Source organism: Apostichopus japonicus, chromosome 11 (assembly GCF_037975245.1).
Source record: "Apostichopus japonicus isolate 1M-3 chromosome 11, ASM3797524v1, whole genome shotgun sequence".
NCBI lineage: Eukaryota > Metazoa > Echinodermata > Holothuroidea > Aspidochirotida > Stichopodidae > Apostichopus > Apostichopus japonicus.
The window spans coordinates 25,250,919-25,265,160 of NC_092571.1; the positions used below are offsets into that span (position 1 = coordinate 25,250,919).

The 14,242-nt window shown below is 38.8% G+C and overlaps 1 protein-coding gene across 2 annotated transcripts in view; it reads right to left on the reverse strand.

Moving 5' to 3' along the window:
* Nucleotides 1-12,328, reverse strand: part of LOC139975752 (uncharacterized) — a 76,893-nt gene extending 64,565 nt beyond the window's left edge. For both annotated transcript variants that reach the window (XM_071983886.1, XM_071983887.1), the window contains exons 1-3: nt 11,952-12,328; nt 8,006-8,407; nt 6,060-6,167 (exon numbers count right to left, since the gene is read on the reverse strand). In XM_071983886.1, coding sequence (XP_071839987.1) covers nt 6,060-6,167; nt 8,006-8,407; nt 11,952-12,218 — 777 coding nt within the window. In that variant the 5' untranslated portion in view covers nt 12,219-12,328. The remainder of the gene's footprint in view (nt 1-6,059; nt 6,168-8,005; nt 8,408-11,951) is intronic.
* Nucleotides 12,329-14,242: the final 1,914 nt, after the last annotated feature.

Genomic DNA, 14,242 nt, shown 5'->3' on the forward strand with positions numbered 1-14,242 from the left:
ACTTTCTCACTCAATTTCCTCGTATGACTAGGCACTTTAATGGTGGTTTGTCCGTATAGACGGATATATAGGGCCTATGATATGAAAGCTGTATATTTACGTTTTGTTTTAAATCATATGTCCCTCTGTTTCAAAACGAATCTAATATTGACTTACAATTTAATACTAAATTTCAAACAACTTTAACAACTGTATTTTAGTCAAATGTCTTGGCGCTATTTGATACCAAGAATAGCATATCATGTATTTCATTTCAAATAATGAACGAATAATTGAAAATTGTGATAAAAAACTAAAAAGTAGCTTAATTGGCGAGGAAATGTTGAGATTCGGATCAAATATATTACTCATGAGATATCTCGAAATGGTGTCTTCATTTTGGTACACTAACTTTACAAAAATCACTACAAATTTAGATATGGCTGGCTTAATATGTATGTATAAAGAAGATACAGTGATGTACACAATATTCAAAAGTGGAGGTGGGGAGATTCAAAATTCGAAACTTCCACCGATTGATTTGGGGGATCCTCCCACATAAAACAACACTAGGTCAGACGTCAAATGTTGTATTCTGATGTCTCTTACAGACTCCAAATTACGCCTACACATGCTTATAAAAACATTTGAATTTTGAAAACATCTCCCAACGCAATGTGGTTCCCACGGCTGACAAATGACATTCCTCAGCTCAGCTCCCCTCCCCTCCACTCATTCCCCTCCCCCTCCCCTCCCCTCCCCCTCCAAAATGCTTCTTCTTTTTCTGTATAAAATATTGAATTCACCATTTCACCGCTAAAGAGATCATATTTCTACGAAAAAGTTGCGTTTTGAGTAAATTTTAGTTACAGAGAACATTATAACAGTTAAGTAGAGATTCTAAATAGTATCACATTTTAAGGATAAATCAACAAGAAAATTTCTAAAAGGATAGGTCAAGCTGTTTTAGGGGGACATCACATAAACACCGTACTGTGATCAACTCCCTGGAAAAGTCAGGGCCGTAGCTAGACAAAATACATGCAATCAACTGTATCTCGAGTTAGGACAAGATATTCAAATGGAGTTTTCAACTAACAGTGCGGAATATTTTTCTTTCTTAGATATCTGCTTTATCGTCTAATACCGCCGATGCGACCATTTACGTAGTGAACTGATGTTGAATGGTCCATTGGCACGTCTGGTGACTGAGTTTGCGTTACATCTGGGACGTGTCTCGATGCCACAGGGGTACGACCGGGTGAATCTTTGTTGCCACCGCCGCGGTCATTCTCATCTCTAGGTTTCTTCCCCGATTTCTTACAGACACAGCATAGGATACCACAGGTAATAATAGATAGAATCAACAACAGTGCAGTAGAGACCGCCAGACACAGGATCACGACAACTTTGTCATTACTGTCGTCTGAGCTGTTGATCCTAATAGTCGATGATGCCGAAACACGTGTAGTGCCCTCATTTAATCGAGATGAACAGGTGACGATAAAATCGTCAGGGACTGAAGGGAAATCGAGTCCTTCAATCGTAAGAATCGATTGTTTTGATGACGTGTTCACTTGAATCGATATCTGTCTTTCGATGAGAATTGTCAGATCATCATCAAATAATTCCTGACCCGTTTTCTTAGACTCCATTGACCAACGGAATGCTTGTGTGTCCGAAGATTCAAAATTACTGGTACATAGAAATTGGATTCCTGACCGATTGTAGGTGTCTTGAGAGAATATAACGTAGCCTGGATTGACGTTTATACCCAAATCTTTTGTAGGGTGTATCCCTGTTGCAACTACCGGCACAAGACTCTCAATATTTGTCTGAAACCGAAACTCTGAAGAAGAAATAATCGATGTACAGGTTAATCCTTGTTCATTGACAAGTAACCGGGGAAAGGATATGCCTACGTGAAGTCCATTAACCTCAAATGTAGTTACGTCCGGCAGACCATAACAACTTTCTTGTGTGCTATCAGGGAATAGGACATCACCGATCCCATCGACGTGTGCAACTATCTTATCACCCAGTGAAAGTAAGATCTCTGGTTTAAGAGGCGAATCAGTTTCACAGACCAAAGTTATTGAATTGTTCTGACTTTGCAAAAGTCGAGTAGAAATCGTCGGTTCTGCGAAAACTTGAAACGTCGACAAAGTCATAACAGAAAAGATGATTGCAGATAATTCCAGAATCTTCATGATGTTTTCATCCAAAGGATTTTTATCCCGTGATCTGGTTTCACAGCAAAGTTTTATCCGATTTTTTTTTTTTTTTTAAACAAATGCGTATTTTAGTTTGAACAATCGATGAAACTCGACGAAAGTGGATAACATATATATATATACCATACACGTCCACGAGAACAATGTCACAAAAAGAAATTATCCCTGGATTCCTTACAAAAACAGTCGTTTGCCTCTGAACCAAATCAAGTGGCTACAGCATCTACCACGCGTGATACAACACACCGTCGAAATGTGTTGTTACATATTCTCTGCATAGTAATATACACAACAAAGTCAGTATGCATTTTTTAGCAAACGGAAGAGGAACTAAACCCACCCAATAGACCCTTTGTCACCATAGACCTTTATCGAACTATAATGAGGCATTGTGAATTGAAAACGGTTCTGACAGCGGTCTCCAAAACTCAACTTCTGTTGTCGTCAATGAGAATCATATAGCAGAACGAACTGCATATCTGCTTAATTTGGGCTTTACAAATCGATACCAAATATTATTTCAATACAAATTTGCACTACCACACAATTGAATGCAACGACTTGTTTGTCATGCGTGTGGGTGCGTGTGTGTGTGTGTGGGTGTGTATGCACGTTGACTTATTTGTGTTTTCCCGATGTGATTGTGGTGGTAACAATAATGTTTCTTTACATTCTCGATTACCCTAAAGCCCGACTGTTTTTTCAAACACCTATCAAAGATAGAGCTGAAGGCCCCTCTTTGATGGTTTTGAGAAGCTTTGATATAAGGCCGGTTAAAATATTGAAGTTACACTTAAATGGCGTGCCTTGAATATTCCCGGTGTGGCTTCAACCCGTGTTAAAATGATAATTGTATGATAATTATACGGTACCGTACCACAAGTATAGGTGAGTGTACGTCCGCCTGAAAGGTTAACCGACTGCAGTGATTGTTTGGCATTTATTGAGTCATCGTCATTCTTGTTAATGCTTGGACGTTTAAGAAGATGAACTAATCTACTGATGGTCTAAAAATCTGGAGGATTGAAGGTGATTTAAGCCATTTTTTAAAGGAAATCCTGTGTGAAAACAAGAAGATTGCGCAGCGAGAGCTGCCGGTGGGTTGGGAAGCACTATGCCCACCTTTGACTTCTAGCTCCAGTGGCGGCGGAACCGGGGGGGCTTGGGGGGGCTCAGCCCCCCCAATGAAAAAGTTGAGGGGGCAAATGCATGATAAGCCCCCCCAATATTTACCAAGGTTCCGAAACGTGCATCTGCCCATTTTTCAATGCATACTTGTCGATCTGTCCGATGCACACGTATACTACATAGGTGTAATAATTTTAGTAATTGCTGGGGACCCTCGGCCCGTCCCCTGGCTATTGACCACATTGTCACCCCAATGGCGTCTTCACGCCCCGTGAAAAGTGGAAGCAGTGAGTGTGAGTACCGGTAAGCGTAACACAACTTCGTCTTAGGTCAATGACTTGCCTCATTTCAGCCAGTTCTCCAACATCCCCTTACTTAGTGGCGGAGCGTCCATATATACAGTCAGGGGGCGGATGCCCCCCCCCCCCTGACGAACTCAAATGGACTGCTGGCGCCCTTTTCAGCTTTTCACTACTTGTTTACTTATTCGCGATTATTGACTATTTTATTGCGCTCTCATATACCTATTGACATTTGTCATATTCTGTTGGTGTAATTTTCCGACGAAATGGCGACGACACCTATTTATTCTCCGTTTATCTGCAAATAAGCAAGGCCCGGAAAGGGTCATTTCCTGCAATCTAGGGAGTATCTTTACTCGAAAATTTTCTGTACGCTCCGCGCCAACCTGTGGTGGCGCTCCCCTTAGATAGTGTCGAAAGCGCCCCTACAGACCATTCTTGCACCCCCCTGACCAAAACCCCCTAGCTCCGCAACTGCCCTTACTACACTCAAAAACGTCTTTGCGGGTACACTACGAGTTATAGCTACTCTCTTAAACACCATCGAATATACAAATTACAATGTTTTTACAGACTTTTACGGAATCTGAGAAATTGCAGGCTTGAGACCCATATTTTAGGGCTAGGTATTGGCAGCATAAAACACTCGGGAAGTGCCGTTTCCGGCCATCTGGGGGTTTGAAAAAAAACCAAAATTTTCTTGTACGCTCCGCGCCAACCGTTGGTGGCGCTCCGCTTAGATAGTATCCACACATTAGCCCCCCCAATAATTTTTCCGTTCCGCCGCGCCTGTCTAGCTCCCAATCTAAACGGTCATGGTGGCAAAAATTGAACCCATGCATGTGCTATCATATGGTGGGTAGGACATGTCAGTTGAAAACTTCTATCTATGCTCTATAGCGGCCTTGGGAGTGGCGAGTTTAGTGTGTAAGTCAATGGCAGCAATTGTGACGTTATATACATATGGGTACCACATCACAATTACTTTAATCTACATCCTCTTGAAAGGGTGGTTAACGGTTACCAAAACACCTAAAATTACATAATGTAATGGGCGTTTGTTTTGGCATATATTCAGTCACAAGCATTGTTTTTCTCCCTGTGATAGGCCTATGCCAGTTCAAAACGTCTACCTATTTAGCGGGCCTTGACTCAAGTGACGAATTTAGTGTGTCAAAGTCAATGGAACGGCTATACTCGTGGTATACGACACCTGTATAGCTTAGTCCAGTCGGTACGTATGTCTAAAGAGTTGTTCTTTTGTATAAACAAACGACATAAAAACATGTACCTATTTTAAGGTATAGGAGTCTTCACAGTCAAGTTATTCTGTAATAATTTTAAAATCATTAGCTCTTGGGTTCATTGGTTAACCAGCTAATAACGACACTTGAACAAACAAACATTTGCCGTTTAAACTCAGACCCAGGTCCCCAAACCACACCAAGATATGAATATGCAATTTCATTTTTTAAAGCACATCACGGAGTTGACCTGGCCAGTAATAATAATAATATTTGATTTTATATAGCGCTTTATACTAGCGATAGGTCTCAACGCGCTTAAAGACGTTATATTACCCCTGGTCAATGATAACCTGTCCCAGAGACAATCCCTCCAGTCGACAGCAGTTATATACTGCGCCCAATGACAAGTTACCTCACAGGTACCCATTTAACCCCTGGGTAGAGAGAGGCAATTGAGAAAAAGAACTTGCCCAAGGACACAACGTAATGAGCTAGGCAGGAATCGAACCACCAATCCTTGGATCACGAGTCCGACGCCTTAGCCAATTAGCCACCACGCTCTCTCATGCATGTAGGTGCCCCCACCCGTCCCCGAATGAAATGTGCCACCACCAGAAAAGTTACCGGACAGTCCTTATCTCAGAATTCGTGGATTTACAAACTTGCAGTTGAGAACACTGTATATTGCCACTCTCATAACATGATTTAACGAAATTTAATGACGATATTAAACAGTTCCTAACCTTTATTTGATAGAAACGGAATATTAATATCAATAGCTACTTGTAGTACGAATTCTTTGAAGAGCGACATGAACGTAGAGCATGTGAAACAAATGTCCCAACGACAGGGTGTTCAAGCATGGCATTCGTATGCAAATTCGCACATGCATTTTCACGTAAAAGTTTCGCATAGGTCCCTACGAGCAAAATATGTCGGTTTGACACGATCTGTTTGTCCTTATAGTAAATTCGTTCTTCTTTACTTCAATGAAGCTGGAAGCTGGACAGCATAGCCAAAGAACCAATTCCCAGCTACACCAACGCAAGATGAAATGAAAAGTATATGCAACAGCCTGTATAGGATAAAACGTTAGGGGTGTATCATACCTTTATGAAATATTTTGCAATACTTCCGTGTACATGTAATAATTAATTATGTTTACTCACCACAGACATCAAATCACCAATTAGATAGTTCATATTATAAAAGGGAGCCGGTGACACAGTGTAATATGATTGTCCGTCAGGTGTCGAAATTTGAACCTCGATTAGCGCCTGAAATTAGGCAAAAAGGAATAATTGTTACACATTTATTATAAGAAACAGTCTCAAACAGACAGTCATTTTCAATACGATATAGGCTTATATCAATATTTATAGATATTTCTCAAATCACATCACATCACATTTTTTTTTTTTTTTTTTTGGCTAGACAGATTGCCGGCATCATTCTGGGTTATTCAAGGTATATACTTGAGTTATAAGGACAGTCCCTAATCATCCGACAAAAAAAAAATAAAGAAAGAAAGGAAGTCAGTCTTTACATGAGTGGTTTGAGAGTTAATCTAACTTCGCGCTTATAGAGTGAATTATTCACTCGATTTAGAGCGAAGTTGATGAGAATTCGCTCTTTATGATCAGAGTGACTTGGCAAAGATCGATCATTCTAGACCGTCTCAAAGAGTGAAATTTCACTCTTAGCAATTGAGAGTTTAACATTTAACAGTGTGCGAGTGAGATATCATAAAACTTTTTCAAGTTTTGTAGCACTAAAGAGCATTGAAGCATGATGAAAGCTTTATAAGTTACCGTAGGAATTATAGGGCTAGCGTATAGCCTAACACATATCAACAGTGGTAGTTGATAGGTGGTGTCAATGAACCATTGGAAGAAGAAGATGGATTGACGAAATGCCAGTTCTTTGTAATTATGCATTCATTAGGTCTAGGCTATTTTAGAAAAATCTATGCTATACAGACATGTGTTAGTGTATTAATCCTATATAAGCATCTACGTATATGTATTGCGTGTGTTTGGACTGATGTTGTACAATTTAAGAGGACTGAAGTTGAGGGTGATTTTAAGCGTTTTGAAAGAAATTCGCTGGTGAAATAGGAAAATTACGCGGCAAAGAGGCCTGGTACATGAATATATTTTAGAGAAGGAAGTAGCTCAAAATCCCAAAAGGGCATGATGGTTCCAATAATCAACGATGATAATTTTGAGTATAAGGAATTGTATGTCAATATGTCAGAAAGAAATTTTTTTATCGGTGCGCTTGGGAACCTCGGGATACGGCGAATACCGTGTGTAAGTCAAATGAGCAATTAATTGTCGTAGGATCGCTTCTCGGCCTTTTGGCTAAGATCATGTGTAGTATATGTTTCCTTTCGAGGGGAATGGTGATGCACACCCGACGATGATCACACAGTCACAGTCCCGATGCAAAGGGGACTGGGGTTGAGAGCGGATCAGTCGTTCGGTAGTTTGGCTTTAGTGACCAGGTTCTTTCCTGGGTGACTTTTCTTCAAAGGTATTAACTGTCGTAGGACACAGAAACTTGGTTCATTCGTATGTTGCCTAAAATATGCCAGAAAGTCCGCAAGTGGCCACGAATGGTCACACTTGTAGACAGGATTTTTCGGCCTCTGTCCTATAGTTTACAACTAATAGCTATATATTAACTGATTTGAAATATTCTTCCTCGTTATCTTAAAACCATTTTTAGGGATAAAGCCTCCAGTGGGCTGCTTTAATTTTTTAGTAAGCAAATTTCAGCTAAATGTTATGATCATAATTTTTAACCTTTGCGACTTTACTAGCCGACTAAGGCGGATGAAGAAAGGGAGTGGGGGGGGGGGTTACAAACAAATATAAGAGAGAAGAAATAAATAAGTTACATGATATATCAATTGCAATTGACTGCCACGACACCGCTGCGGAGCGGCGAGAGGGGGAATGAGGGGGTTGGGAGGGTGAGAGTGGATGAGCATTTTATCGTTTCCCATATGAAGGAAATATCCCCCCCCTCCCGCCTAGCACATCTCCACCACTCAATCTCCTTGTTCCATTTTATCAAGAAATATATATGCAAGGGGAAACATTTTACTCACGGGTGGTTGCGGAGTTCCACCACCGCCTCTTCTGAATATAGGAAACCCAACGTTCCAGAGAGGTGCCTCCATTCCATCAGCAACCACAGCTTTTAACGATCTGGGTTTGTCTCTCGATAGTGATCCTTGATGAGGATGTGGATGCTTTTGAACAGAGGTAAACGGAGAGTATTCCGATCTTCTCTCCTGAGTAATCAACTTGCGACTTAACAAAAGGACTACTGATAAGCGACCAGCGGGATTATCTTCTAGTATCCAATTTTCTTTTGTTTTGTATTGATCTAAGTTTCGTCTGATCTCACGACGACTAAGTTTATGGTTACTTTCAGACTCCAGTATTTCGGACATCGCTTCTTCATAACTAGGTACAGGAGGTTCTTTCAAGTACACGTTTGCAGTACCCTTGTAAGACGGAAATAAAATATAGGACAACATAAGGGATTTCATATCATTCCAATCTCATTATAACTTGGTAAAAAGAATCGAAAATAACTGATTTATTGCAAACAAATTTGCGAAGTACTCTCCTTAAACTGAACCAGACATGACCTTAATTATCATGCATGCACTGTTGTGGATACATTTAGCGGTTAAGGTATCGTATCTATTCTTCTTTTAGATCGATCATGGCATTACTGAAAATGTTACGGGATGGAACTAGTCGTCGATAGCGTTCGGCGTTCGGACAGAGGGTACGGAATATGAACCTTAGCTTGGGGAAGGGGGGGGGGGATTTAAATATGAGCCTACTATATAGGTACCATAATACTCTTTACATAAAAGATATGTTTTTACTATACAAATACGAAGAAAATGCCAATACTTTGGTCTTTCATGAAAGTAAAATATTAGGTCGTTTTCTTTTTATCTGTTTTCTTCTTTATTTTCCTTTTAGAAATAACTTTAATTTTCTTGTTTGAAGCCTTTGTTTGGTATGTAATTAGATGTCTGTGTTTATTTCACAGTATATTGGAGTTTCTTTGACCTGTTCGGAGGATTTACTGGGAATAAATCAATTGAACCGAATCCTAGAGAAATTACCGATAATAGCCATAACGTTTGTTTTAATCATTGTGAGCACAATTCAGTTCTGACATGAGAGACTGTTATGGTAATATTGTTCAACAAAACGTACTGATTAGTGGCATTAACGCACACCCCTTAAAATTTAAATATATGAATATGCAGTGTGATACTTCCTTTACATATTAACCCCTTAACCGATAGAAGACAGTCTTTTATCATCCCCTCTTCCTTTCAGCGACGTAGCCAGGAATTTGAAAGGGGGGGGGAGCACTTTTTGCGATTGATATGGATTTTCAAAGTTGTAGGCACGACTATCTGAGCGGAGCGCCACCATTGGTTGGCGCGGAGCGTACAAGAAATTTTTGGTTTTACAAATCCCCCAGATGGCCGGAAACGGCCCTTCCCGAATGTTCATTCTGGTTCCCTGGCCTCTTGCTAACTTGAGACACGTCATTCAATATCACTTTTAAACCCAAAAAACAAACGAGTTAAATGAGTACGTAATTCAATAATACATAATATATTAAAATTAGCAAGGTACACAAGGGCGGCGGAAGCACTTTTAATCTGGGGGGGGGGGGGGGCACCGACGTCAAAGGGCACTTTGCAGAAATTCGATTGGACTGATGCAGCCTGATATTTAGTACCCTTTATAAATCTTATTGTATTATCTTATTTGCGTATACACATTACTCTATCAACGCCCCCCCCCCCCCCCGTCTTAGTAGTGTTACTTTTCAACTTCTGATACTTGTAGATACAAAAATAGGCCAGAAATGTCTTTGATACAACCATAGCCAGTAATTGTCTTTGATACAACTGTAGCTAGTAAATGTTTATCGAAAACGCTGTTTTGGAACTTGGAACGCCGATCGTGACAACAACAGGCAACAAAGTGCTGCAGCTCTATACATATAAACCTCTGTTAATCAACGATAGGCTTATTTGACTGTGGAATGTTCTCAACTGAAATTTTATCTGCGTAAACTGGTTCTTAAGTAGATGTTAAAAAACTGCCAAGATCGTATCCTAGTCTTTTTCGGTGGGTAGAGTATTGAATGAAACGGCACGCGATATGAATGACAGCCTAGATGACAGAAGAATAGGTCACCTAATTTAGCCATAATCTTGCTACGTTCATTTCAATAGTTTTTCCTGTCTAGACTCTTAAACTCGTCCAGCAAGCTTATGGATTTGAATTATGGGTGTTTTAATAAAAAAGATAACTTGGCCAAGAAAAGTGTTGGCCCGGGCCTACAGTGCTACATAGTGGCTACGCCCTGATTGTTCTAAATTAGGATTAGATCTCTTACTGAAATATCGCTGACCTAATAAGGTGATCAAGAGTACAAGTTTTATGTAGAAAAAGTGCACATTTTTAACCTGAGGAAAAGTGGGGGGGGGGCACTCGCCCCCTGTGCCCCCCGGTTCCGCCGCCCTTGAAGGTACATGTACAGAGTAGTCTTACTTTGCAACTTCTGATACTTGTAGATACAAAGATAGTCCAGAAATGTCTTTGATACAACTGTAGCTAGTAAATGTTTAAGTTAGCCTAATAAGAGAAGGCGAGAGCTATCCGACGATTGCCATCTGATGCAAATTTCTCAAGTGTTTTCTCAACTGAAATATTATCTGCGTAAACGGGTTCTTAACTACATGTTAAAAAACTGACAAGATCGGATCCTATAGTTTTTTTCGGCGGGTAGAGTGTTGAATGAAACTATCGTGCTACATACTGGCTACGCCCTGATCATATGATATCATTATCAGCAGATTTTGTTTCCTGTTTAAATTCTTTTACATGTTTTTTTACATAATATATCAGAAAGACAAACATAGTGCTCTTTTACAAGTTTTCCAGTAGGATGATTCTTGTTTATTGTCCAATGTCTGGACTTTAATACATTTGACGAACTTAACTGATGGACAATATAAACTTTCATATTTTGTAATACAGCCAGATATGCAGTGGCCTAAAAACAAATATCGTTATCGCAGTGTATTAGCAATGTAATAATTATTTATAGGAAGTGCGAATCACCTACGATTGCTAGCTTATAACATGCTGTTTTCGTGCAACAACTTAGGACGACTCATTGAACGAACGTTGTCGACGTTGTTGTGCATACAGTTCGTGACATTCCATAGAGTGCGGTTAGGTAGGCAATATGTATTTTATTACGCAGTGGCCAACTGTAGGCTTGTAATTGGCTATAAGCTAAATTTAGCTAATTGCATCTGCCAAACTAAGTTAGTAGTTGAATCAGTAGGCGTGAATGTTATACTACGATTATAATCGAGTTAACGAAGCTGGCGAGTATTCAAGATCAAAAGAGCACTGACAAAATGCCATGCTAAGAAAACGACAGTTTAAAAAAAAAAAATATCCACACTGAAAGGGGGGCGGCCGCTCCCCCTGCCCCCCCTGGCTACGTCCCTGCTTCCTTTCAACAAGTTAGGTTTGTCTGGTGAAAGAGGAGCATGTTATCAGCATCATGGTGCAACTTGTATTTCAATACCGTTTCGAGATAACGATATTTAAAGTTGACATGCTTTGTCGTATATTTTCCCATTGAAGCTTGTCTTGTATCTGAGGAAGGATCAGACCTTTAACCAACGGTCTGTGTATTTAGAATATATAGTCCCGTGATTTCCATCTTTGAATCTCAGCATTTTAAAGGATCATTTCTCAACAAAAATAAAATAACAAATACAGGTGTTATAGAAATACAAATTGGGCAGCTATATGCAGTTGGTTTTAACGGTCTACCATGAACATATCGATTTTGTGAGTAAATTTATCCATTAATTTACAGTCAACGATATATGCATATCCAAAAATTGTGAATTTCTGTATTATATGCATATAATGACTAAGAAGAAAAAAAAAACAATTTAAAAAAAAATAACATATACTCACTTTGTTTATAGTTCGAATGGGTTCCAGTCTTGAGTGTAAGTATTTAGTACTTAAACCTTCCGGGTTCAGTCGCTTTGAGTCTATGCTTAGCATATTCGAAATATAGCTGAATTGCTCATCCTTGATATGGGCAGAGTCATTCCACGAAGGAATTAGTCCTTTCGTACTAGCCATCATTATCAAGTGCAATAATGCACATCCTAAAATGATTTGTCGCATTCCTCTCGAATCTAAAACGAAGGAAAATGAGAAAATTTCTATAATCATATTTGTTTATGAATATATACAGGGTATTCTCTTGGTTATGTGAGTTCCTTTATGGACCATAAACGCGATAGTCTTTACTTATTGTTATCGATGGCGTTATATGAGGTGCCGTTTATGACAAAATTATAATCCAATATATAGGTTATGAAACTATATATATATTTGGATTATACTCAGATATATATATATATGTTATAGAATATATCCCAATATATATTTTATACTCCATATAAGTAGACTATAGTTTATACTCCAATATATATAGGTTATAGTTTATACTTTTGTCATAAACGGCACCTCATAGCGTTACCAAAGCATTCATTACGCTTAAATTCCCAACCAATTTCATATCAATATAAGCTATACATATCTATCTATATATGCATACGAACGGGAAGAGGGGAGAGTTGCCACCTTTCTTCAATATGGGGTGTAGCGGGAGATATTTTCTGCTCGAGTTATTGTTTTTTTTTTTGCAACTAGGGATGTCCTCCACACCAGGGCTAGATTAATTAGTTGGCTGCTTTGATTAACCAAAAAATGCCGGATGGACAAATTATCAATTTGTCGTTTCATGTATTCCTCATGTTCTCACTTTACTTCCTTGAAATTACGACAATTTCCACAACAACAAAAATGGCAGCTTTTGTCATTTTGTTATGATAAGTATAACCAAAATTATGAGTTCACTGCAGAGTAAAGATCAATTAAGTTAGATCTCAATTAATGTTTGTGGTTTTAATTTAAAAGGCATTCATCGACTATTAAGATGGTTTGCAAACACCATTTGCATCTTCCCACGCCTTACAGTTTGACGTCAACTTTGAACATCAGAGAAATGATTCTGGTGAATGAGTTTGTCTCTTAACAATACTGCGTGACTGTGTGGAAAAAAAAAACAACTACAATCGTTCTAGTTAACCTCCAAAAACGTTTTTCATTGTAAGGTTTATTTTACCGATTTGCGGAGAACTTTGCTATATTTTAACTATCATTTCTGATTCAATCTATACGGTTGTTAATTGCTGTTTTAGTGGATCTATCACGCTAACCTGTTAGCTTGAATCAAATTTTATGAAATCACCAAGTAGAAATAGACACACAAAAGGTAGCGTGGTATTTTTTTTTCCAAGACCTAAGTCAAACTGACAAATGCGTAGATAGGCCTTTATATGACACGCGACATTTAATATGACACGCTGCACTCGTTATTGCTTGATTTACCTCCCCCGCACTGTACTTAAAATGTGGGTACAAAACAAGATACCTGAAAACGACAAAGCCACAGAAAATCAAACAGGAATGACTAAAAGACTAACTAAAAACAAAACATACCAAGTATTAAAGGAGAAAAAAAAACGCCACTGCAATTCATCGAATCATAGGTTACCAATTGAAGTTGAACTTAAATGAACGGAAGTAAATATATAGTCGTGTTTATGTTTTCCAAATATTTCGTCGTCTACATCCCTTTCACATGGTAGTAATTTCAGATTATAATAACTATTAGCCTAACTAGCACAAAAAAGAAAACTATTTTTTTCTTCATTATTTGAAATGAAAGTTCTGATCATAGTGAATGATATTAGTATCAGTTTTAATATATAAAGAAGAACATCGAAAAATATCAATTTATAAAAGCCACCCGCCTCATGCACACTTATCTCAAAGTTACTCAATCTTCGGCACGAAAGGGTATGGGTGGGGTGGTGTGGGTAGGGGTAAGGGTAGGGAAGGTTGGTGTTGGTGGAGTGAGTGTAGTACCCAATCTCATATGGATCATGGTCGCCATTGAATCTACTGGAGCAAGTCTTGTTTTGTTTCCACAAAAAAAAAATTATAGCGAACATTTGTTTACTCCATCGTGAATTCTGACCGTGATATTTAGAATGAAGTTATTGAACTATGACACCGATCATATTGAGCAGCATTAAGAGGTTTTACGAAGATTCTGTTATATGTATTTAAAGTGCTTGAGGGGTGTAGACAGGTTGGGCGAATAAAAAAATAAGAGCATATTCTGA